Genomic DNA, 25,168 nt, shown 5'->3' with positions numbered 1-25,168 from the left:
ACTTCATTAAAATGGTTGAATTACAACACTACAGAGATTGATGACACACAGTACACAAGACCATGAATACTAATACTTAAATCCAATACAATTTAGCGCAAATTAGATTTGCTAGCTGTCAGGCATCATTGCATAGCTTTTTTCTTTTCTTTCTTATCACCAAACCACTGCAGATATGCACACAGACATGAAAATCACTGGAGATATCTGTGTCTATACACACTACACGTATTGAGCAGCCTTATGGAAAGAATACTATACTAGATAAAATTTGCCTTGCAAGCTCATGACTTCTCTATTATATACTACAAATGCTCATTATAGTACCAATTGATAAACACAGATTAGCTTAGAGAAGTATCAATTTTTCAAGCTTGACTGCTTTTGTTACTGACCTAAGGCAGATACCATTTTTGTAAGAAATCAGTATAATTTTTTAAATTAACTGTTCAGATTTGCTAACACTCCTTCTTTTAAAAATATAGTCCATGCTCAAACATCTCACAAGTTATAGAAACTGAAATATTGTATGAAAAACAGTCTTAAAGGAACTTTCAAAATTGAAACATTATATCAAAAGACAGTTAATTTTTTAAAAAAATTAACACTGTATCAAATCTAGTTTCAAATTAACTCTCTTTAAAGCACATTAGTGTTACACCTAAATTTTCTCCCTTTACAGCTATACTGCCCCATAGATTACATGTAGACTGTTGATACTAATACCACAGAATCCCGTAGATTGTAAAGAACCTCTTGAGGCCATCTAGTCCAAACTCTTGCTCAAAACAAGTCAAAGTAGATCAGGAAGCTCAGGGTCTCAAATAGCCCAGTTCTGAGCATCTCTGAGGATGCTCTCTCCACAATCTCTCTATGCAACTTGTAGCAGTTTTACCACTTGCAGAGTGATTTTATTTTTTTCTTTAAATCCTTGTCTCTAATTGGAATTTTCCACTTTGCAAGTTGTCTGCATGGCCTCTTTCCTTTCCAATGTGTGCCTACATTAAGAGTTTGGCTCCATGTGCTCTATATCCTTCTATTAAATAGTTGAAGACAGCACTAAATCTCACCTTAATCTCTTCTTATGGCTAGATGAACCCCAGTTCTCAGCCCAGCTTTGTTAGACTCATATCAGAACATCATTGTTTGTCTTTTACTGGGGAAACCCAGGCTCCACACAGTGCTCCGGATGTGGTACCACAAGGCATGAATAGAGAGAATAATCACCTCCTCTGACTTGATGGCTACACTTTTGCAGCAATCTGCTATGCAGTTGCTTGCCTTCGCCACAAGAGTACACTGCTGACAAATGCAAATCACTGCAAATGGTGAAATGGTGAAGTGGGCTGCCCAGGGATGTGGTGGAGTCACCACCCCTGGAGGTATTCATAAAAACATGTAGACGTGGAAAATGTAGACATGGCACTTCAGGACATGCTCTAGTGAGCATGGTGGGTGTTGTGTTGTTTGATTGGTTTTGTTTTGTTGGTTGTTTTTCCCTGCCCCCTCCCTGGATGGATGGCTGGACTCTATGCTCTTAAGGGTCTTTTCCAGCCATGATGATTCTGGGATTCTGTGGAATTCTTACCCATAAACACATTTCATTCCACATGGGTATGTATGCATAAGCACTCAAGAACAGAGAATTTTTAGATTTAATCATAAGCATGGAGGTATATAGGGCCCTCTACCTCTCAGTACTCCACATACATGTGAAATTAATGGAAGACATTGACATCAGCTCCCTCACATGCAGAATGTCCTATTCTCCCACTCCTGTGCTTCAGAGAAAGACTGGTGGTAAAAAGTTGCACAAAGATAACCTTCAAGACCAAAACGATCTTGCAGAGAGCAAAATGTTAAGGTAAAAAAATGTTCCTAAGGATTTAATCTTACAATTCTATTCTAGCTTATACTTTAACACAATTTACAAATATTCCTTCTTCCTAGGTAAGTTTATCTAGTATTTATTTTATGCAAGTTACACCATCATGGCTTCCCACCAACGTGCTTACGGAATGTCATATCAGAAATAAGCTAAACAAATTTAAAAAATTATGAAAAAGAAAATCTTTGAAAAAATAAACCTAGAACTGGAATAGCAGAGAGGTCCACAAACAAAACAAACCAAAAAAGCAGAGTAAAAACAAATTAAAGAGTATGCAAAATGGAGTTTGTGAAAAACATGCTCAGATTCCCATGTAGAGTTAAGAACTTGTTCCACGCTCACTTACTCATCTCTATGTCTTAATATTACAGATCTAATGTATAATAATTCAAAACCTTAAAAACCCACCAAAACCAACCAAACAAGAACACTCCTACAACCAAAAAAAGAAAATGAATCAAAAAGTCACTAAACCCAGAAAGAGATTATGATCTGTTAACTCAATGACCTACCAGCTTGGTTTATAACTATATCAATATAAGACAAGTGGAATAAAACCCCCAGCATTTCTTGGTATACTCTCAAGCCTTTTTTTTAGATCCAGGCAGCAAATGCAAACCATCAACATATATCCTTCAAGTTTTCAGTGAACCAGTAATTACTGTTGGCTTCTCTTTCCCTCCTGATGAGTCCCTACTCCTTTGTGTACTATTTCTCTCTTTCAGCAATTCATCCATGGCTCCAAAAGACTGAATTTTACTATTATGGATTGAGGAAAGCAATACTCCAATAAAAGGTGGAAAGGTATAGTATGTGTATCATCAGTAGTTAAGATGAGACTCAGAAAAAGACCAGAATAAAGACAGAACTTATTTAAAAGATAACAAATAATTTCAGTAAAAATATACTAGCTCAAATTGCAATGGTTTTGGAATAACCTGCCAAAACCATAATGCAGCAAAATAAAAACTGAGCATTATAGAAAGAGCGGCTTATATTTTGTTGGAGGGTTAGGAAAAAGAAACTAGCAATGGCACTATCAGATGTAAATAAAAATATCTTGTAAAGTTTGAAGAAAGACCTGAGATTCACCTTGCAAATAAAACTAGCCATTAAGGCTTGAGATACTGTTTGATATAATTAAAAAAAAAGTCACTGACCCTTTTTTGCTGCTGAACTTTGGTTCCTAAGAACTTAAGATGGCACAAAGTGGAATCCCAAAAGAACACAAAAGAGTAAGATTTCCAGCAAATATACAGTGGACAAGGACTGCACAGGGATCGTCATACCTTTACCATACTCTTTTCATACAGTGTAAAAGCAGCACTTCATGCATACACACAAGTTGCATATTCATCTTAGAAAAGACATACTGTCTTACGCTAAAATAGGAAATTGTAAGAGTTACAGCCTTTTATTTACATTGTAGCAGTTCTGCTGCTGCTGTTTCAATCCTGACTATACGGAAAATGTATACAGTTTTTTATATAATTTCACACACTCTAATGGCAAGCTTTCATTTTTCATTTTATAGCAGATTACTTCCTAAATTCAGACTAGTAAAACCAAAATCAAAACCAAAACTGATGTGTTCTTACTTTACTTCCTTTGTATGTTTCTTTTTATTCGGAATTACTTTTTCTTTAAGAATTAACTTTCTTAAATAAAAAAATTCCACACAGTGATAGCAATGACTTAGACCTAGTATGGACCTACTATTCTTTCTAATCTCTATTATCACAACCAATCAGCTGTAGAAACTACTAAATAATAGAAATGTATGCAGTAAATTAAATCAATTTATATTAGCAAGATAAGACATTGCTTTAAAATTTCTACAGAATATAAACCAGAAAGGATCTTACAAAACAAGCAAACATATACAAAATGGACAAATAAAAAGCCCTGTCTGCTTTGAATTTGCTTAATTGTTCATTCTTACCTTCTGTGCTTAATCCAGGACTTGAAGTGAATTTTGCTACATCGACAATCTTCACAGCAAACTGCTGCCCTGTTTCCCTGTTGATACATCGCCGCACAACGCTGAAAGGACCCCTGAAACACACGTACAAAAAAAACCAGCAATAAATAATCCATCCTGTTGTCTACATTGAGCTACAATTCCATTGCCACAGAATCACAGAATGTTAGGGGTTGGAAGGGACCTTGAAAGATCTAGTCCCCTAAGTTTAGGTTCCAGCATTCAAGTGCACTATTTACACAGAAGCTTGTAACTCTCACTCTTGCTGCCCACCAGATGTAAAATATATAATTTCAGCTATAGACTGGTATAAAGAACACCAAACAAGTTTCTTATTTTCCTGTATTAAAGACATATTCTCTTACTCTGACACTTTAAAAAGGCTATACTCTTAGAAACCTTGTGTAATATACTGACATTATTAATAAATTTTAAATTGACTTTATTGTTATGCATAATCCGAACAGGAAAATAGATGTTAAAATATTATATGTATATTGTGAGCTTCTTAAACTGTTTCTAACTCAGGTATTATCCTCCCTTACTGTAACGGATCACATTCTGCAATCTCTATTCATTTGTTTGTTTCAAAAACAAAGTTTGACACAGATGGCTTCAGAGTTTGTCTAAGAGCACCAGGTGGAATTGGGGAAAAAGAAAAAAAAAAAGCAAGAAACATTCTCGCTTTCAGTCCTAAGATACTATTATTTGAAACAACTGAAACAATATTCCTTCAAAATAATGATGATAAGTCACATTGCTTGAGTTTATTAATCTGTTTTGTTATACAAAGTCTAGTTTTATTTTGAGCCACTAGATATAAACAATGTCCATTGCAATACTTCAAAATTCCACAAAAGCTTGTAATTTCTTTTATCTATGGCAATTAATAGAATTCTCACAAAAGTTACAGATAAAAGATATTTAATAAATTTATTTCAGACAGATGCTAGTACTGCACTCAACTATTAAAAAGCTAGTCATATTTCAAAATTGAAATTACATTTGCCAAAACACAAGGTAAAACAACATTTTAAAAACCATCACCATTAATATGAATTTTTGGGAGCTTCTTATAGTAATTTGCTGGCTTTGATGGAATCTTCCATCCAACGTTAACCAACAGATAATACAATCAAATAACTGGTGGGTCAAGCTTTCAAACACAAAAAATAAACTGCAGGAGTTGTGGTAAATCAATCTTTTTTTACTGTTATTTGATGTCTGACATGATAGTTCTAAATAAATTCATTCTAACATCTTCTCAAAAGAGACTTAAGGGAAAATTTGAGGGTGGAAAGAGCCTTAGTTCAAAAGTTCAACTACTGAGTTAACATTCACCTGCTGAGTGAAATACATGCTTAAACATAGCTTAAAAGACAAATTCTTGCTTTCAACCAGTGAATTGGATGTTAGTTTTCAGGTTTCTGAGTAATGAGATTGCAAAGCAACATAATTCTCAAAACAAAAGGGTTTTTGAAAAGTGAAAATGTGCCTCTGAGTGTACTTAGAAACCTTTATAACTGGTTTTTGGTATTCCTTTACACACCAAATGACTGAAAGAATGTAATTAATCACACTACCAACCCTGTATTCCCAGAGCTAAAATAGGTTAATTTCAGACACACGACACAAATAACAAATCTGTCAATGAATTTCAATCTAAACATTCAAAATCAAGGAAAATATTTATTAGCATAACTATATACATGTGAATTATGTAGATGCACTCAAACAGAACTAACTAGACAAGAAAGTGCCTGGTTTTCTCACCTCTTTTCTTCCTCCTAACATACAATGAAACCCCCCATACTGATCGCTATGCTCTTCCCTGATTCCACACCTTGCTATGATGTAGTATCTGCCCCTTTACCAACAGATACTGCAAATATTTTTAAAAAGATGCTCAATTAAAACTCTAATATATAGAAATCCACGTATACCTGTAAATGCAAAAGCTCAGCTGACGTAATTTGTCATCAGAAGGACTACAGCTATTGACTTGAAATCCTCCTCCCACATTTCAAAAAACAAGTTTTTATTAAAAAGTCCCATTTTGCACATATCAATGTCACCTTCTTATCCCAAGTCTCTGACTACTCTTTTACCAACCATCAAAGTAAAATAACAATAAAATAATATAAAACCACCATGTTATGGTAATTTAAAAACCTAAACTACAGCTTTGGGAGAACAGTGGCAATACTCATTTTCATTCATAATTGCCATGAATTACTAGAAAGCTAAATGTATTTCAATAAAATGATCCTTTTTTCTTTTCATTCTCATTGTTTTCCCCCACACAAAGCACTTCTGAAGACAGTAAATAACACTTGTAACATAATCTGACAGAATGGTAGACCATTAGAGTGGAAAGATGCCTGACTAGACCATATCCTTACTTACAGATAGGCCCCTAACTTCTGTTCATTCACAAAAAATCCATTAATATATCCTCCTGTTGACCAAGGTACTTCCAGATTTCCTGGTTTCCCCAAGTCTGGGCTGGAGACCTTGCCCAGCCATCCGCATATGCGCACATACTTGGAGCTGCCAAGGAAAGATAGTTGGAGGAATCATAAATCCAAAAGGAGCACACAATCTGCAGCTCCAACAGAGATCTGACTTGTAGTCACCCTTAACTCTCTCTCGTAATTATAACTTATTTTTTCTTTCCATTATGTACTAACAGTTTAGAACCCTGGCTGGAGCAATTTCCTTCCTACATATTAAGTCTGGGACAAAAAAGATTAAGTATTCTATTCAGCTCTGTAACACAGAAGGTATAAGACACACCTCACCTGTACAGTCTTAAAAGTTTATGGCCATATTGAAACTTAGCTCTGTTTTTAACAGAGCCTTCTCTACTTAGAATGAAGAATGCCAAAACTCTTAAGTAAATTACAGGTGCTATAAAGCACAGAAGACAAGAATTCTGTGATATCCACTTGTTCTCTTAACACACCAATTTAGAACCTCATACAGAAATTTTTAAACACAACCTGGAAGATTCAGCTATTTACAAGCCTCAGATTTCCAACCTTTTCACAACTTGCTTATATTCAAGCCACAGCCAGCCACAAAATAGTGTTATGACAAAGCATTAGATTAATATATTCCATGACACCAGCAGCACAATAAAGGCTTGAATTTTCCAATTTCAGACAATTATCAAACACTCACAGGTGGTGCCATCATGAATTAAGCAGACACTATCACTTCCACGTGCCAAATAACAAAAGAATTTTAAAATAAATTATGGTTCCAGTCAGCTTTTTTACTTTTTTCTAATAGCTGCACTGAAATGCAGAGATTTTATAAATGAAGTTATAATAGTCCACAGTGACACTGTTTAATCTGAGTCAGAAAACAAAAAGTCATGCTACCTAACACAGTAGTTTCAAAATTTATTTGGAAGCTAAGTAACAAAAGTCTTTCAGGTCGTCCTCAGTCTCAGCAGTAAAATCACACTCTTCTGTGTCAGGTAAAGGACTAGAGTATTTCATCTCTCAGATGAGAAGGAGCTATTTGACAGTCATATCTGCCACTAATGAAACATATCACATCCTCACTAAATGACAACTTCTGCAGCTCATTTTACTAACCCTGCAGCTCAAATTATACAGATCTATACACAGCAGTGATGCAGATCAGGGAAAGCACAACTATAATGCTAGATACATATCATCAAAACTGTTAAAGATAAATCGATCAGACTACTTACTTGTTTATTAAAACAGAGGAACTGAGTTAAGCTGCATACTAAGACTTCACCTTGTAAGAGTCATACTATCTAAAATTATAATGTAAAATGTTTTATATTTGATTTCTCTCTGTGCTAACCTTAAGAGACATACCTGATGAGATATGAAAACATTTGGTTTCAGACCCATCCTCCCGTCTCCCCCCACAAGCTTTCAAAATCTTTCAGTGCAGTTGGTATGGACATAAGAGTTGACACTAGAATCATTAAAATACATGAGTAGTAAGGACAGATTATTTTCTTTCACTGATACTTTGTCAACACTGCAGCACAACTGCAACCAGTAACTATATTATGTTCCTTTCCCATGTCCTAAATTAACTGAGCTGACCTGTGGAAATGGAGTAATAAAGATGCTTTCTGAATCCCTATGCTTCAGAACCCTAAAAGTTGAGATTTTAAATCAGTTACATATCAAATCATTGAGAAGATGCTCAACATCTCTCCTAAGTGAATCACAATTTTTTGAGGAACTTAATATAAAACAAATTCAGTTTCATTAACTTAAATTTAAAAAAAAAGGTAAGAAACACAAATTGAACATTTCATTTGTGAAACCAACAATAGTCAACAGAATCTCTTCCAATGAAAGAGTGATCCTCTAAAAATTAGCTTCCATTTAGAAGTAAAAGGCCTTAGATTCCTTTTCATTATTTCACAGGGCTTAACAATTAAGAACTTGAAACATACAATACAGGTCTTAAAGTTACCTTTATGCAACAGTTTAAATGGAATATCAATGTTTCCCAAAAGGGATTATGTCAGTTTCCTGTATTAGGATACTATAAATGTATACAGATAAAAGTCACATAAAAAAAAGACCTATATACTCCCTAGATTTTCTTTGTTCATTTAAAAGCCACTGCAGAATCATGGAATTGTCAGAGTTGGAAGGAACCTCTACAGACCATCTAGTCCAATTCCCCCACTAAAGTAGGATCCCCTAGAGCACATTACTCTGGACTGCATCCAAGTGGGTCCTGAATGTCTCCAGAGAAGGGGACTCCACAACCTCCCTGGGCAGCAGCCTCTTCCAGTGCATTTTTACCCGTATATTTAAAGGGAACTTCCTATGTTCCAGCTTGTGCCCATTGCCCCTTGTGTCCCTGGGAACTACTGAAAATAGTCTGGCTCCAGCCTCCTTGCATCCACCCTTTAGACACTTGTAGGCATTAATATGGTCTCCCCTCAGGCTTCTCTTCTCCAGGCTAAGGAGTCCCAGCTATCTCAGCTATGCATTTACTTACCTAAGCAGCAGACAACACCGCTTTCCGCTAATGTGATTAATACCTCCAAAACAAGTGAATCCAAATTGATGAAAATTGTTGGAAAGAAAGCAAATTACAACCACATTTCAAAGGAAAAGACCTCTTTCCCTCTTTGCTTGCCCATACCATTTATAAATGTTCTTGAATTTTCCCTCTGATTGAAGTGAACCTCTTTTGAAAATTAAGTATTTCCAAGATTAATTAAACCTGCAGTTAGTCACTACTTCAGCTCATTTGGAAGGAAGCTTAGAATAGTGATTGAACCTCTCTGTGAACTGGCACCCCGGATTGGAGGCATCCGTATTTAAAAAGTCATCACTGACAATGTTTGTTTCATTCTTAAGGGAAAATTTAAAAGACTGCATTATTACAACTGTGGCATAGAAGGACATTTGGGTTGTAGGTATGATATTTCTTTAGAAAATTAGATACCCCGGTACAAGTCACAAAACTGAGTTCCCAAGCAGCAACATTTCTATCACTGGTATGCTTCAACAGTTCACATCTTCAAAACCAAGTCTGCGTTTTAACTCAGATTTGGGATAAAACATACAAAGAACAAAGCACAAGACAACAGTTCACTAGATCTCAGCCCAATATGAATACGTATTAGTAATATTTCTTTTTAATATTAGTACAACAGAGAAAAGAATATACAAAGTACCGAAGCTATGGTTCTATGGTAAGGAAAAAAATACAAACCAACACAAACTAAAAACCAACTCTCAAGTCTTTCACCTTCATGATCATTTTTATGAGACATATCTTAAACACTTATGATTGTACTCACAGTACTTACATAAATACTTGAGTACAATGCACTTTTTATTTCCTAATGATTTTGTAAATAATGAAATAATTAGAGAAAGACTTCTGAGTGAAGTTGTAGCACTGGTCATTTCAAAAGAGTGAAAATGAAAGTCAAGAAAAGATTTGGAAGGGGTAGGTACTAATGAGACACCTACACGTTATTTCTTAGTCTTTCTACTGTGAGAAGCAACTCCAGTCAGAAGCAGTGGTTGCTACTGTGGACCAAAAACACAATCATGGTCCTCCTTCCAACTTACTGCCCTTCCAGTGGTGTTGCCCTCACAGCAGTGTTTTTAAAACCTATTTTTTCAGCCCTCCTGAAAGCCTTATCTGACACAAAAGGAAATAAAAAACTAAAATTGAAAAGATCACCACACAATCACGTGCAGTGCCAAAATATTGGCAGAGACAAGGCAGAGAAAAAGAAACGGCAGACAGGAGGAGCTTCCAGCCTTTTTTCTCTCTCTCTATTTTTTTTTTTCCTTAACTATTTATTTCTTTCCACAGGAAACTAGAGAAGCAGCAGCCTCTCCCATACTTGTCAAAGGGAAACACTCCCCAAGAAAACCTTATGGTGTGCTCAGAATTTATGTGACATTCTGAAAATAAATTTACTTTCAATTTTAAGATTTTCTTGTATAATTCACAAGCCGGTTTACATATTTTTTTCCACTATAAAAGCAAAACACTCCTATCTTTTCTGCTTTCCTATTTTTCCTACCTCCAACCTGCAAAGGGGATGAGCTTAACTGATATGTAACCTCTGACAACAAAAACAGTAAGTTTGTGGCCTGATTTTTCTTCTCAAGCAAAAAAAGTAAGAATTAATTTATCACGCATTTTAATGCACAGAGTATCTATCTACCTAATCACTTAGGCATACACATGCTATAAATAGATGCTGATATGTAAAGTATCTTTAATGTATCTGTAGTTTTTAAACAATTCTTATTGACTGGCTGGGATATTTTGGGGTGGGGAAAGGAAGAACACTGCGATAAGATCCTTACTAGATTCTCTATTCTATTATCATGAAAGAAAAACTTCAGCATGAGCCATGGACAACATTCTTCACATGCAAGTTATACAGAAAATATTTTTCTGTTCACATACACTACATCACCCTTCATTTTCAGAATTCCACAATTATCAGTTAACACTGACCTTATCCTTGTAAATTCTCCCATTTTATTTATAGATTCATAGAAAAATTGAGGCTGGAGGGTACCTCTGAAGGGATGTGTTCAATAAACTTTGTCAGACCATCTACTTGTTGCTATCAAAACCAATATGACAATGTTACTTATTAAAAAAGAAAACAAACATAAAAACCCAAAAAACAACCAAGAAAAAAAACCACAACACCTCTCTGAAAACAACCATTTACAAATTATTACCCCAGCATACAGACAAGTAAATTCTGCTTCCAATAATTAATGTAGTAATAGGTTTCATGGTGTTAAGAGAGTTGGTCTGAAAGCTGCAGCTGTAGCAGGAATAATAAGTGTACTTTCTTAAGACCTGTAAGTTTTTTGGAACAAGATCAGACAATAGCTGCTAGGCAGCTTTACGAGGGGTATGCTTCCACACAAAAGGCCACATAACACATATAGAAGATTGAAGTCTTTTTAGAGCAAGGACTACAGTACATCATTTAAAGTTCATGTCTGGATGATACTGAAGTATTACGACTGTTTTAAACAGAAGCAATAATTACCGACATAGAAAACAGAAGCTCTTTCAAGAAACTGTCCTGAGATCTTCCTTTACTTTCTATTTTTCATAGGTAATTTGCAAGAGAAGGATCAAGACATCACATTCAAGTAACTCCTAAATAGCCTTCTAAAAGAGTTTAGGCTTGGGTCCATAAATTCCATTTTTAGCTCATTTCTGCCTTGATAATCTGTCTCCAGTGGTTTCCTAGTAATTTGTTTTTGCTTCAGAATTAGACATTGGACACTATTTTCACTTGCCTAAGTGAGTACATAGGTCTAAAATGCTACGCTAGCAGCCTCAGTCCTCAAGAAAGTGACTGATCATGTGTCCCTTTTGCAGTTGGATGAAAGAAGGAACAAAAAATTATTTCTAAGGCATGTATGCACTAAGCATACACCTGTGAATTATGAGACTGTCTCTTAACTGAGATATAAAAAATTGCAAGGGTCTTGAAAAATGCTGCTGGTTTTTAACTGTTGGTGAGAAAGAAGAAAGAAAATTGGTTTGTTAAGCTGAAGTGAAAACATCCTGTCCCCTCATCAGTAAGAACTCAAAAAACTGATGACAAATATGACTCTCCTTTCTCCTCTGGTTCACCTTAAGGTAGGTGACAATCTACATCTCACACAACAAGTCATTTAAGGCTGGTGCAGATCCGTAATCAAACCCATTTCTTTAACCGAAAAAGGGGGGAAATAGGAGAGCTCTCCTATTCTCCTTGTTCACTAATAAATTCCCACTTGAAATACTACAATAAAGCATGGAATCAAAATCCCCAACATTTATTTTGACACTCCAACATTCTGTAACACTTCACAGAAAAATACAACACACCAGTAGCTGAATCAAGAGCATCAGTTCATAAGTGTCCAAAACAATACACTGTTCTGCTAACAGACTCCTTTAATATTTAACCATTTTTTTGCCTTTTTGCCTTTTGCTCATCTCTCTGAAGAAAGACCTAGTGCACAAGATCAGGAAGCAGTGAAGGAAATCTGGGAGAAAAAAAATTTTCAAAACTACATTAAGTATGAAATAATTCAACAGTAAGAAAAAAGCAGCAAGAATAAACAAATATGTTAAAAAGAGCACTTTGATCACAGGAATGAGAAGGAGTATATTCAAAATAATAGCTTTGCCTCCAAAAGAATAGAGAAAGGTTGTAGCGTAACTTCAGTCTCATCAGCTTGAGACAATGATCATCAGTTCTTTCTTTTCTGATTCAGAGAACCTTTTTACACCATTAATGTTAATAGACCTTGTTTTGTCTCAAGCTGAGGCTTCAAATGCACTTCAGCAGCAGCAGTACTCACCAAACCAGCAACCCTTCCAGCTATTGTATCCTGAAACAGCTTTGGCATGGTTACACTGAACCAAATCAAACTAGAAACAAAAGCCACCCAAGCATCCCACACAATTTTTACTGTGTTACTTTTCATCCAGAGCAGTTGCTTGATTTGGCTTGAAGCACGGCTATGGAAAGAGCTGTATCAAGACAGTCAAAACCCAGAAACAATGGTTGGGACAAAGGGGATGCTTAAGCAATGCTGTTGCTAAAAGTGAAGTTAGCTTCACACCACAATGATTTTTCATAGGGTTCTACAGCCCACCTGTAGGACCTATGCTAATATAGGATATGTGCAATCATGCAATGAAGCAAAGGAACGAATCTGAGAAAGTCTTAGTTAAATCCTGGCTCCACTGTGAATAGGTTGCCTTGCTTCTGGTAGCACATAGAGCAAGATGAGAAAGAACAGGTCTATGTTGGCCACCACTGCTGCCAAAAATTCCTTCATGAGATTACACCCTCAGGTGAATCCACATGCATTAACCGCTCCCTCCATCATATCTCCCGCCTGCATTGTGGTTCTTTTTACATTTGAAATTTCCACTTTAAGATTATTGATGACCACTTTTTATTTATTACTCATGCTAACAAAACCAGGCTTACATATTAATTGCTCTTCTCTCTCTCACTCATAGGTTTTGCCTAGTCTAACAAAATGCACTTTTGTATTATCAGCTCTCTCATTTCAGAGTATCTTCCCAGTGTTTGTTCCAGTTCTAATTTTTCTTAACAAAAGGAACCAAAACAGTGAGAAGTACTCCAGCTGACCGCAAAAGTTTGTGCAACGTTAATGATGCTTCCTTCTCTGCTGGAAATAATGTACCTGCTACAATCCTGTATTAATGTTCTCCAAACATCCATCATATAGCTACATAAAACAGCTGCATTATTCTTCCTTGGTTGTTTCCAACCAACCAGTCTTAGCCTAACAAAATGTCTGTTACTAGTTTTATAATTCTCAAAGGGTGGATCCTGCATTTAGAAGTTCAGTTTCCACTACTATATTCCTTGGTTGTGGGTGTTTTCCTTTCTTGATGATATCCAGATCCTCCTCTGCAGCAATTATCCTGAAGTGTTGCATCAAAAAAACCAGCATAGTTTAATCAGTACAGTTCCATTTAGTGTTTTTTTTTTTCTTTTAAAATAACCTGACAGACAACTAATCCGAAATCCACCAGTGAGAAACCTTAGCTTTTTTTACTATTTCCTCTTTTAATGCCCTATTTTAACAACTTCTTACAATATGATAAATATGGAATACTTAATATCTACCATATACTAATCTTTCTGTCTGTCTTAAACAAATCAGCAACCCAAACTACAAGAGGGAAGTGAGAGGGAAGTACTAACAGATCTGATAGAAGGGGTTTTCTCATTATTTGGAATACACCACCACTAATTCAGCTGTCCCAACACTACTGAATTACAAAAATCAGAAGTTTTCTACACGTTCACTACAATGCAGAAAGGTACACTTAACTTGCACAAGCCACTACAGAGATGAAGAAACTACCTTTCAATACTGTTACTGTTACTATGTCTGTGGTAACACATGACAGCTCCTCAACATAAAAAATGTATTGCCTTTATACTGTAATACAAGCAAAAGGTTCAGAAATTCTTTGAGGGCCTCTCTCTTCCCCTTATCTGACTAACAGCAAAACTCATTTAATTTAGTACCACTACACAATATTTAAGTCTCACACTTGAAAGATAGCAATGGTCAAACAAAACGTTTTTAAAACACATATACTAGAAATCTGTATCTCCCACAAAACCAATACATGAATCCAAACAGAATGTATTCTGGTAATAGATTCAATAAAAATTGCTTCCTGTACACCTCAGTATTTAAATTTTGTTAAAAAACCCAAACAGAATACCTCAGTTCAGTTTAGCTGTCACTTAAAATCATAGCTTCAGGGATATTTCTGTGTGAATACCAATTCACAAGACCCTTTGGAATGAACAAATACAAGTTACTGAGGTTAGTGAGAGAGTCCAAGTTTCTAAGTGAGAAGGTTCTCTAGTGTGGTACTGATCTTCTAAAGCTAAATTATCTGAAGAATCTCGATCCAGACAGACAGTTCACTGTACTTCTTAAAGGAGTTTGGTCTCTGAACTGCCAAACACCTTCATGCATTAGCAAAATGAAAAGTACCCTAAAAAGAATGTGTCTTGTCTTAAAAGTTTATAGATTAGTATTAAATTTCATAAGTTGTCATCAAGATCATATATGAAGTAAAGGAAAATAGAAATACTTGAGTTTTTCTTTTAAAGGTGTTGAAAGATTTTTGATATTTCAGAAATCAAATTTATTACTCAAATGAGTCTTTTGGGCGATTCATAACATTTTAAATTATGGCAGGATTATGGGATTTATTAAGAACATTCAGCTAGATACTGGGAAAAAAATCCTGGTTATGATATTTCTAGAAGGTGGCTGAATGCTGTTTCCAGGGAGAAATGAAGTCATTCTGACCTCTTAAAATCTGAAGCTTTCAACAATGTACTGGAATGAAAATGAAAATTCTGATACAGAGAAGATAAGACAATTTTGTTTCTCTCTTCCATCTGGATCTGTTAGGTTTCTGAAAAGTAGTGTTTCTATAAATTTAATGCATACAAACTACCGTTCCAAGTCAGGGTGGTTTTAATTTTTTTGTTTCTTTTATAACTTTTTAAAGTACAGATTGCATTTCAATAATCAAGATATCTCTATGGAAAAATCACTACTCTATACCATTTTCACTAGTTCTTTTCTAAACTTTAAACAAGTTACTTTTTACTAGTTTATTTAGAAATGCCATATCCCTCACTAACTTCAAAAAGTAAAGAAAAAGCTAATGCAGCTACAAGAAAAACCTTTAAAACTGAATATGTCTATTCACATTACTAAATACTTGGAAGCTATATTGTTATATAAATATAGTAGGAAAATTAACCACTGTTGTTTTATAAGTAACAAATAGCTAAGCATTTAAACATGAGATACCAGCTTCCTCTAGAACAATCATTAATTAATTTTAAATCTCATTCTTCTCTTTATGTACCAATTTAAAGGTCTCTCCTTAGTATGATCTTGTCATTAGAAAGCCTCTAGGATACAAAATATCTCATATTAACTACAGGACCATTATTCCTGTAAGAACTATAATAATCTACAATACAGTAATTAATACATATACAGAATACTGTATTGCATGATAATTTCACAGGGCTTTTTTTTGAAAAAAGACACAACATTCTTTTAAACATTCAATAGAACTGCTATCAACCTGAACCTAAATGTAAAGCCTTGACTTAAAAGCTTCTTTTTGTTTTGTTTTGTTTTGTTTTGTTTTGTTTTGCTTTGTTACCAAAAAAGAAAGCTGACTAGATCAGTTTCCCAGTTAGCTCTGAAGCACAGTGGTACTAAAGTTCTTGCCAGTACCAATGTGAAGGTATCACAGGGGTGCTACCAAACTGCCAGGAAAGGACAAGATTTTTAGTACTGCTTTCTTAAAAAGACCAAACAATACATTATTCCTGGAATGATGAAATTAGCAGGAATTAGAGCACTGACTCCATCCGTGCATGACTATTTAAGGTGCACACACGGGAAGATCCTACACTCCTGCAAGTGATTATTTGACCTTCAGAACAGTGACAAAAATAGAAAGTTGAATCCACAGTCCAGGTCAGGAGCAACATCTAACATTTCACCCCTTTCCAGCTGTCCTTTATTTATTTTATCCAAGGACTAAACAGTGACATGAAGCAGATGAACACCTTGGTCCAAGAGTAGATCTGTTTGTTTCCTCACATACTCTCACACCAACAAGATGAAAGTGAAAATACTCTTTCAGTTATGTCACTCTAAATTCAAATCAAACTAGAAGTGATTTCAACTGCAGTGATAAATGCTGTAGTCCCTGATTTGGACCACAGAATCAAAGTCACTGCCTGAATTACTGTCTGAAAGCACCAAAACACTTGTGCACAGATGTTCTGGGGAAAAAAAAATAAATATCCAGTGACACTGCTATAAGTCATACAAAAATAATTACGAGACTGTTCAGATTGTTGCTGCTTATTTGAGGCATTCCCCAGCTTAGCTTACTTGGCAGCTGCAAGTAGCCCAGCAGCAGAAATGGAGCTTCCAGCTTTGTTCTAGGCAAGATACACATAAACGAATAAGCACACATCCCCACTGACTTCCCTGTCTTTAAAATAAAAGAAAGCAAAAAGAGAGAATTTAGCTAATACTATGGTTTGAGTAATGGCACTTTCTCAGAATTATGAAAAATCCCAAGTACTCAAACAGTGAAGTTACAAATTTGAACGAAACTAGGCTTTAAAACTGCCAATTGCTTTTGGACTAAATGTATGAACATATGCTGTGGAATCCTACCATAGCACCTTCCTGCTTTATATCAGAAATTTCACTGCATATTTAAGTCTAACTATATTTTTGATGAATTAAGGCTATAAAAAACAGAACCAGGAGTTAACTTCTAAGGCAGGCAACATTTAGGAAAAGATGAATGAGAAGGAAAAGCAGTGGCATTTGAGGACGGATGAGAGTGATGGAAAGAAGAAATCAAATTATCATACAATTTCTTCATTATGTTTCTGTAGTTAAAGAGTTAAATAGGTTAATAATAATAACAGCAATAATAACATATAATAATAATAATAAATAAGTTAAAGAGAGAGAAAAAGAGAAAAGCAAGTGCTATAGATCATGGAGAATACATAGAGTATTGTTCAACTACAGAAAGCAACTTCCTGTTGGCAGGGTTTTAAAATAACTGTACAAGCCTTCTTGTAAAGATAAAAATAAATACTTGTAAAAATATAAATACCTAATACCCAATCCTATGGGTCAAAGTACAATTGCTTTTGGACTAAATGTATGAACATGTGCTACAGAATCCTATCATAGCACCCTCCTGCTTTATATTAGAAATTTCACTGCATATTTATGTATAGGGGAGAGAAATGAGGACCAAAGTGAGCAGGGTGATACAGACAGCAGAGACCTTGCAATGACTGATTTCAAGATCAATAAATAAGGAAGAACCTACAGGACCACACAAGGAGAGCTCTTACACCTCTTCTGTGAAGTCACCAAAACTAGGTGCCTTTCTGAAATGCCTGTACAACAACTCATGCCAAATGGGGAATTAACATGAAGAATCAGATGTCTGCAGGTAGGTGCAGAGCTAGTCTCATTTGGTTCACAAAAACACGGTGGACTGGCTCACGCTACTGGAGTGCTACAATGGGTGGGCACAAGGCTTTAGAAAGGACAGGCTGGCACAGTAAGGAGGAAGAGTTGCTCTTTACATAAGAGAGCAGCTTTATGTATAGATGTCTGCTATGGGAATGATGAGGAGCTAGGTGAGAGACTATAGGTCATGATTACCATGCAAAAATGTCATGGTTCAGGCTCAGCTTGCAATAAAGAACCTGGTGTCCACTCTCTCACTTCTCCCCCGCTGTGGGATGGGCAGGAGAAAATCCAGCTAAAAGCTCGCATGTTGAGACAAGGACAGGGAGGGCTCACTCACCACAGGCAAAACACCCAACCTGAGAAAAAATCGATTTATCACCAATCAAATGAAAACAGGACAATGAGAAAACAAAAAAACAGATCTTAAAAGCCTTACCCTACCCCTCCCTTCTTCCAAGGGCCAAATTACTTTGTTCCCAATTTCTCTACCTCATCCCCCACCTGCCAGCGTGTTGAGGGACAGGGATGGAGTTTATGGTCAGTTTTTCACACATTGTTTTCTGCTTCTCCTTGCTCCTCAGGGGAAAGGACTCTTCACACTCTTCACCTATTCCAACATGGGGTCCCTTCCACAGAAGGTGCTTCACGAACCCCTCCAACATGAGTCCTTCCCATGAGGTGCAGTCCCTCAGGAACAGACTACACCAGTGTAGGCTTCACAGAGTCATGGCCTGCTTGGGAACAGCCACCTCCCCTGACACAGGGTCCTCCATGGCTGCAGGTCCTCATCTGCTCCACTGTAGTCCTTCGCTGGCTGCTCCACTATGCTCCCCCATGGGCTGCAGGGGGACAGCTGTCATCTCACCATGGGATGCAGTGGAACCTCTGCTTGGGCACCTCTTCTCCCCCCCCTTCTTCACTGACCTGGTATCTCTGCTCCAGTGTTGTTATCATCCCTCCTCTCCTCTGCCCTGCAGGTCTTTTAGCAGTTTCCTTTTCCCCTTCTTAAATATGTTAATCGCAGAGGGATTCACCATTGCTGATGGGCTCGGCCTCAGCCAGAGACTGGGTTGGATTTTTTGGAGTCAAGGGAGCTTCCAGCAGCTTCTCACAGGAACTACCCCTGGTGTCCCTCTCCCACTATCGAAATGTCACCACAACAATCCAACACAAATTAACATGGGACACATTTGGGCGGGTGTCTGCATGCCACATGTCTTTTTATTTAGTCCAGAGCAGGATCGGCTTTTTGAGTCGCCATTGCCTGCCCATGTCCAATTTTTTGTCCATGAGTATCCCTCAGTCCTTCTCCACAGGGCTGCTCTCAACCCACTCATCTCCCAGTCTGTACTTACATTGAGGATTACCCTGACCTCTGTGCTGGACCTTGCAACTGGCCCTTTTGAACTTCACATAGTTTTTGCACACTCAAAATAACTGCAATTACAAGGAGACAGCCAAGCTGGACCTAGCTTTTCCATGGAGTTTCAGTTGAGGTAGTTGAATGAGTACATTACTAATAATATACGTCAGCATAGATAAACAAGATGCATACAGGCACACACGTGAACCTCCCCCCTCAGATATGTACATGCACACAGCTTAAATGTGGCATGCCAAAGCAATTTCAATATATATCCAAGTAAAATTGTTTGCACTTCTGAAATGTAGTTTTCTTCTCTGAAAATTAAGCAAATCTGAGACTGAATTACTGACCCATCATTAAATAGCTCAGCTTATTCTTCTATATTTACTTTCACTGCAATCTTATTGTCCATAGCCAAGTATGCAAGCTAACTCATGGTCACAGCAAAGTTACCAGATAGTTACTCGATTTAGAAAGCAAAAAGCCTGATAAAAAGATCACTGTAAGTTTCAAGTTTGCCGTTCCATCCACTCCTGCACAAAATTCAGGTGCCTGAGGTACAAATTTTCACCACCTTAAAGCTACATATTTTAAAATTATTGTATCACATGAGCACAAAAACATAATCTGTAATGGCCTGACAATGAGGCAACACTCCAATAATTTAAGACCTGATATTAAATTTGATAGTAACAGTAACATTTATCAACAAGGTAGTTGTTGATAAGACAACAATTTAGAAGTTACAGCTGAGCAAAACTCATCAGTCACAGATCTTGGTTTGCTAAAAGACATAAAAGTGCTGATGTTTATGAAGCACCTTGAGATTTAGCTTCACGGAACAGAAAAGAAACAATTCCACAGGATTGGCTTTGATAACTTGTCAGCTTGTCACCTCATAAAACCTCTATTGTTAGCTGTTCTATGTTCTTTACATTTTCACCCATTAACTATAATCTATGCATTAATACAATTAGTAAAATAATGATTAAAATTTTCTTGTTTTTTCAGGAAAGTTAAAAAAATTAAATCCCAATAAAACTGTAAACTTGGTGCATTACTGAAATTTACCATTCCTCCTTGCAATGACTGCTTTGATTTTCTGAAGATTAACTGCCTGTTTTAAACATCCAGCTAATTAGCCAGAATTTATAGCCTGGGCTTAAGAGACAGCCTTATGCTTGGGCGCCAATAAATTATTGTCATGGTTTGACTCAGGATTGGCGATTAAACCAATGACAACAATGTTCTTGATCCCCTCCCCACCCTAGTAGGGAAGGAGAGAGAATTAGGAGAGACTTTCCAGATTGAAAACTAAAGTAGACAGCTTTAATTAAATATTAATGATAAAAGAAAATATGCACAATTATATGCAAGTATGTTCAGGAATGTGCAAAACCCTTTTGCCTCTCCTCACTCCCAGCAGCTCCCACGGCATTTCCTGAGCTGTGAGCAGTTCCAAAATTTCACGGAGCTGCCAGAAAGAGTGGCAGAGCAGACAGGAGCTGAGGGGAGAGTTGTGAGGGTCAGGAATGCATGAGCATGGGGATCAACAACGACGGATAGATGGAGTCCTCCCTGGACGTTGGCCATGAACGGAAGAGAAGGAAGAAGGAAGGAAGGGGCTTGACTTCTGTTATCCCTGTTTGTACTGAGCTAGGTATATATATTATGGGATGGAATACTCTCTTTGGCCAGGTTTGTCATCTGTCTAGTCTGCTCCTCCCTACGGGATGGTTGAAGATACAACTCTTCTGCTCCTTCAGTGCCCAAAGCTGTAGATTCAACAAGCAGAGCAAAGTATCCTTGGACTCTTAGCAGTATTTATAAACACTGAACGTTATCAGCACACTAGCTGGAAAACTACTACTTACAAGAGAATTCACTGAAGAAAAAAAATCAGTAAAAAGATAATTCGTTTCATCCTGGCTCAAACCAGGACAACCCTGCAGATATATTTATAAGTGTTGATGAGATGCACCTTCAGTCTCCTCTTCTCCAGGCTGAACAGCCTCAGCTCTCCCAGCCTTTCCCCATTAGGCAGATGCTCCAGTTCCCTCATCATCTTTGTGGCCCTGTGCTGGATTCTTTCCAGTAGCTCCTTGTCCTTCACAAACTGAGGAGCCCAAAACTGGACACAGTTCTCCAGGTGCGGCCTCACCAGGGCTGAATAGAAGGGGAAACATCAATAGAATAGAGGGAGGAGATATTTCTGGCTGCAGCTCTCAAGAAACATGGGAGGTTTATGGCATAAGGCAAAGACCACAGAGAAGGAGCGGAACTGAAGCTTTCCTTTTAAAAGACCATTTCAGCCCAGGCCTAGGGGTGGTAGTGATCAAAGCCCTGGCACTGAAGGCTTGTAGGAGAGCCCCACATGCCCAAACTCAGTGCCAAGCTCCTCATGCAAACACAGACCTTGCCAATGAGGGTAGAAGGCCAGACTGGGGCCAAAGGCTGGTATTTCCCAGCAGCTCCTTTTTACCCCACATGAAAGTAGGATGACAGGCATACCGGTGGAAGGCAAAAAAATCAGTTCTAAAAAGAGAAGATCTTACATCCTGGACTTGTTTTGCACAAAACCGACTCCAAACTTGTTGTACTAGCTGGTTTTGAGAGGTATTCTGGTTTGGTTTGGCGGGTTCTTTGGTAGCAGGGGAAGGGCCCCTGCTTCAAAACCAGCCCAGGAGCCATTAAAGGGACTATAGATGCACCTCAGCAATTAACATACGAAAGAACTGAAATGAGACCTGAGCAGTGAGCACTTAAAGAAAAAATAAGAGCTGTGCTGTGGAAGCAGAGTGGTGCTGGTGGCTGGTGAGGAAGAAGGGAAGGAAGGTGCCCAAGCAGAAGTTTCCCTCTAACCCACGGCGAGATGGCAGCTGTCCCCCTGCACTCATGGAGGAACGTGGTGGAACATTACTTGAAAGTGCCAGGAGGGGTGAACTTGGATTTGCTGCCAGTGGACTCTGATTGTGCAGCTGTGGAAGACCCCGGCGCCAGGGCAGTTTGTTCCCAAAGCAGCCCCTGACTCTGTGGGAAGCCCAGGCTGGAGCAGCTCCGGACCTCGTGGGAAGGACTCATGAAGGAGAGGTTCATGGAGGACTCTCTCCAGTGGGAGGGACCCTGTGGGGAAGCAGGGAAGGACTGTAAGGAATCCTTCTTCCTGAGGAGGAAGGAGCAGCAGGAACCACCAGCCTGTGAAGTGACTCTAAACCCCATCCCCTGTCCCCCTGTGCCGCTGGGGGGAAGGAGGGAGAGAAACCGGGAACAAAGGGATTTGGGCCCGGGAAGAAGGGAGGGGTGGGGTAACATATGCAAGCCCTGCTCTGTGTGTTGTCTGTGTCCTGTGTGTGTTTGATTGGTGTGAAATTAAATTATTATTTTTTCCCCAAGTTGAGTCTGTTTTGCCCGGGACCTTAATTGGTGAAGAATCCTCCTTGTCCTTTGTCCCAACCTGTGAGCTTTCTCTTCCTCATCCCAGTGTGTGGCGAGGGAGGGGGGGCGGGGGAAGGAGGAGTTGTCGTGTTGGGCCCAAACTGCTACAAGAGGTCATGCACCAGCAACTCTCAATCTCCTTTGTGGCACACAATGCAAGGAGAGACAGTCCTTACACCATGTTCCCTTCAATGCTTTCAGGCTGCTTTCAAAGGTATATTATGTGTCCATCCTTTTTTCCCTTGTTCCTTTTGAGCCCACCAACCACTTTCAAACCAATTTAACTGAAATAACCACAAGGACAGTAAGCTCCCACAAGCTTCATTATGGTTTTCTAACAGTGTTCTCTGTGGAAACGGTGCAAGGTCAGTAATTCACCATCACGATTACTCCTGTATTAAACCTATCCTAGGTTTTTTCGAACCTTAAAGTCTCTCTAATTTATTCCCCCTTTTATCTTCCCCTGGGAGGGTAGTGGGGGCATAACAGTGAGCATCTGCCACCCGGTTATTAGCCAAAACCGTGTGCCTTAGCATGGTTTCCAGGAGGTTCCTTAGGTTTCCATAGGTTCCAGGAGCTGTTCCTGGTGCTTCCTAGCACTTGAGGGCATCAGCTGCTCTAGCCCCTCCTGGGCCCAACTACATGTGAGAATACTCCCGCTTGAAAGGTCAGGCCCCAAATCCTGACAGCTAGCCACAGTGGTGACATGGGACCAGCCGTGCACTCTTGCCAAGTGCTGGCCCTGACTCCCTCTACTGGCACAATCAGGTTGGCTGTTAACCCCCGCACTAGGAGACAGTAATTTTTCAGCTTCCTTCTCTCCCTTTCTCCTGGCCTCTGACTGGGCACTTGCTGCAAGAGCAGATGCCCTGGTTACATGGGTGCCAAGGGCTCGGGCCCTGCCTCAACACATCACACCCAGCCCTGTGGGATGGTGTCACCGTGGGCAGCAGGTGGGCATCCCTGCCCGTGTGTGTCCTATAAAAGGATGCTGGGCTCAGGCATCAGTGCGACTTAGAGAGGTGAGGAGAGAGCAGGGGAGGGACAGGGCTCATGCAGGGCTGACGAGGGAGGAGGGGGACCCCGCACCTCAGGGCTCTGCAAGCTCACCCATGTCTTGCTTCTCCCCCAGGGTGACCAGAGGAGCACTTGGAGGAGCCACCCCAGCGCTGCTGGCACCATGACTCTACAACTCATCCTTGACGTGCACCATGGCAGTGAGCGTGGAGAGAGGTGAGAGCCAAGTGTCCCTCTTGCAGCCCAGCAGAGGGGCTGCTGGGGTGCTCAGGGTGGGGCCAAAAGCAGTGGAGTGGGAGGCTGGAGCTCCCCGGCCACCCCAGGCCAGGGCCCCTCCTTTCCTCAGAAGTGGGGCCCAGGCTGGGCCTGCCTGCAACGCCCCCTCTTCTCCAAGGCCTCCAGCCCTGCCCCTCAGCCAGCTGGGCCGGGACGGAGTAGGACCGAGGGACGATCCCACAGGGATGCTTCCCCCAACCCTGCAGAGCTGCTCATTCCCTGTGCCATTTGTTCTCTTCCTCCAGCCTGTGTACCGTCGCCGGGCAGATGCTGACCCGGATATTTGTGGGTTGTGCTCCGGCTGGAGGAACAGAACAACTAGCTGGGAGTGTGACAGCGGTGCTAGCCTGGGCACTGGTAAGAGGCAAAGCCCCCAGGTGACCCTGGGCTGGGCAGTGGGTGCCCAGGGTGAGCATGGCAGAGCTGCTCTGCTCCAGTAGGACTGGGGGCCTCGCTCTGGTCTGTCCTGCCCCAGGAACTGTGCCCTTGACCTTCCTGCTTCCCCTCACAGCCTCCAGCATCCCCTTGGAGCGCAGCAGCCCCAGCACTGCAATCCAGGAGGCATGAGGGGCCTTGCACAGCTCCCTAGCGCTCAAGAGTGGCAGCTGCTTCAGAGTCCCTGGGCCCGTGCAGTTGTGAGACCGCTCCTGCTCACGACGTTGGGCCCAAAATCCCAACAGCCGGCGCAGAAGAACCCGTGGCAGGAGCCACAGAGCAGCGTCGAGCACAGACAGCAGCATCCCAAGCCAGGCGGCACTGGGGCCAGTCCACAGCTCCCCAGCGTTCAAGAGCAGCAGCTGCTCCAGCCCTCCTGGGCCTTTGCAGAGGCCAGACCGCTCCAGCCTGCCACAGCGAGCCTGCAAACCTGAGAGCCTGCCCAGCAGCGGCAGGAGCTGCAGAGCAGCACTGACTGCTGAGAGCAGAGGCTGCTCCAGTGCCTCTGGGCTCCTGCAGAGGCATGACTGCTCCCGCTCGCCCATAATCCTGAGACGATGCAGCAGACAGCATGACAGGAGCCACAGAGCTGCACAGACTGCTGAGAGCAGCACCCTGAGCCAGGCAGCACCAGCGCCAGCCCACAG

General features: G+C 39.6%; 1 protein-coding gene across 6 annotated transcripts in view; it reads right to left on the bottom strand.

Annotated features, from left to right (window-relative positions):
- Positions 1–25,168, bottom strand: part of CASK (calcium/calmodulin dependent serine protein kinase) — a 189,161-nt gene that overhangs the window by 134,776 nt on the left and 29,217 nt on the right. For all 6 annotated transcript variants that reach the window (XM_051609086.1, XM_051609085.1, XM_051609088.1 and 3 more), the window contains exon 2: positions 3,831–3,943. In XM_051609086.1, coding sequence (XP_051465046.1) covers positions 3,831–3,943 — 113 coding nt within the window. The remainder of the gene's footprint in view (positions 1–3,830; positions 3,944–25,168) is intronic.

This window comes from Apus apus, chromosome 1 (assembly GCF_020740795.1).
Source record: "Apus apus isolate bApuApu2 chromosome 1, bApuApu2.pri.cur, whole genome shotgun sequence".
NCBI lineage: Eukaryota > Metazoa > Chordata > Aves > Apodiformes > Apodidae > Apus > Apus apus.
Note: the sequence above shows the minus strand (reverse complement) of the source record. Positions and strands in the feature narration are given on the sequence as shown.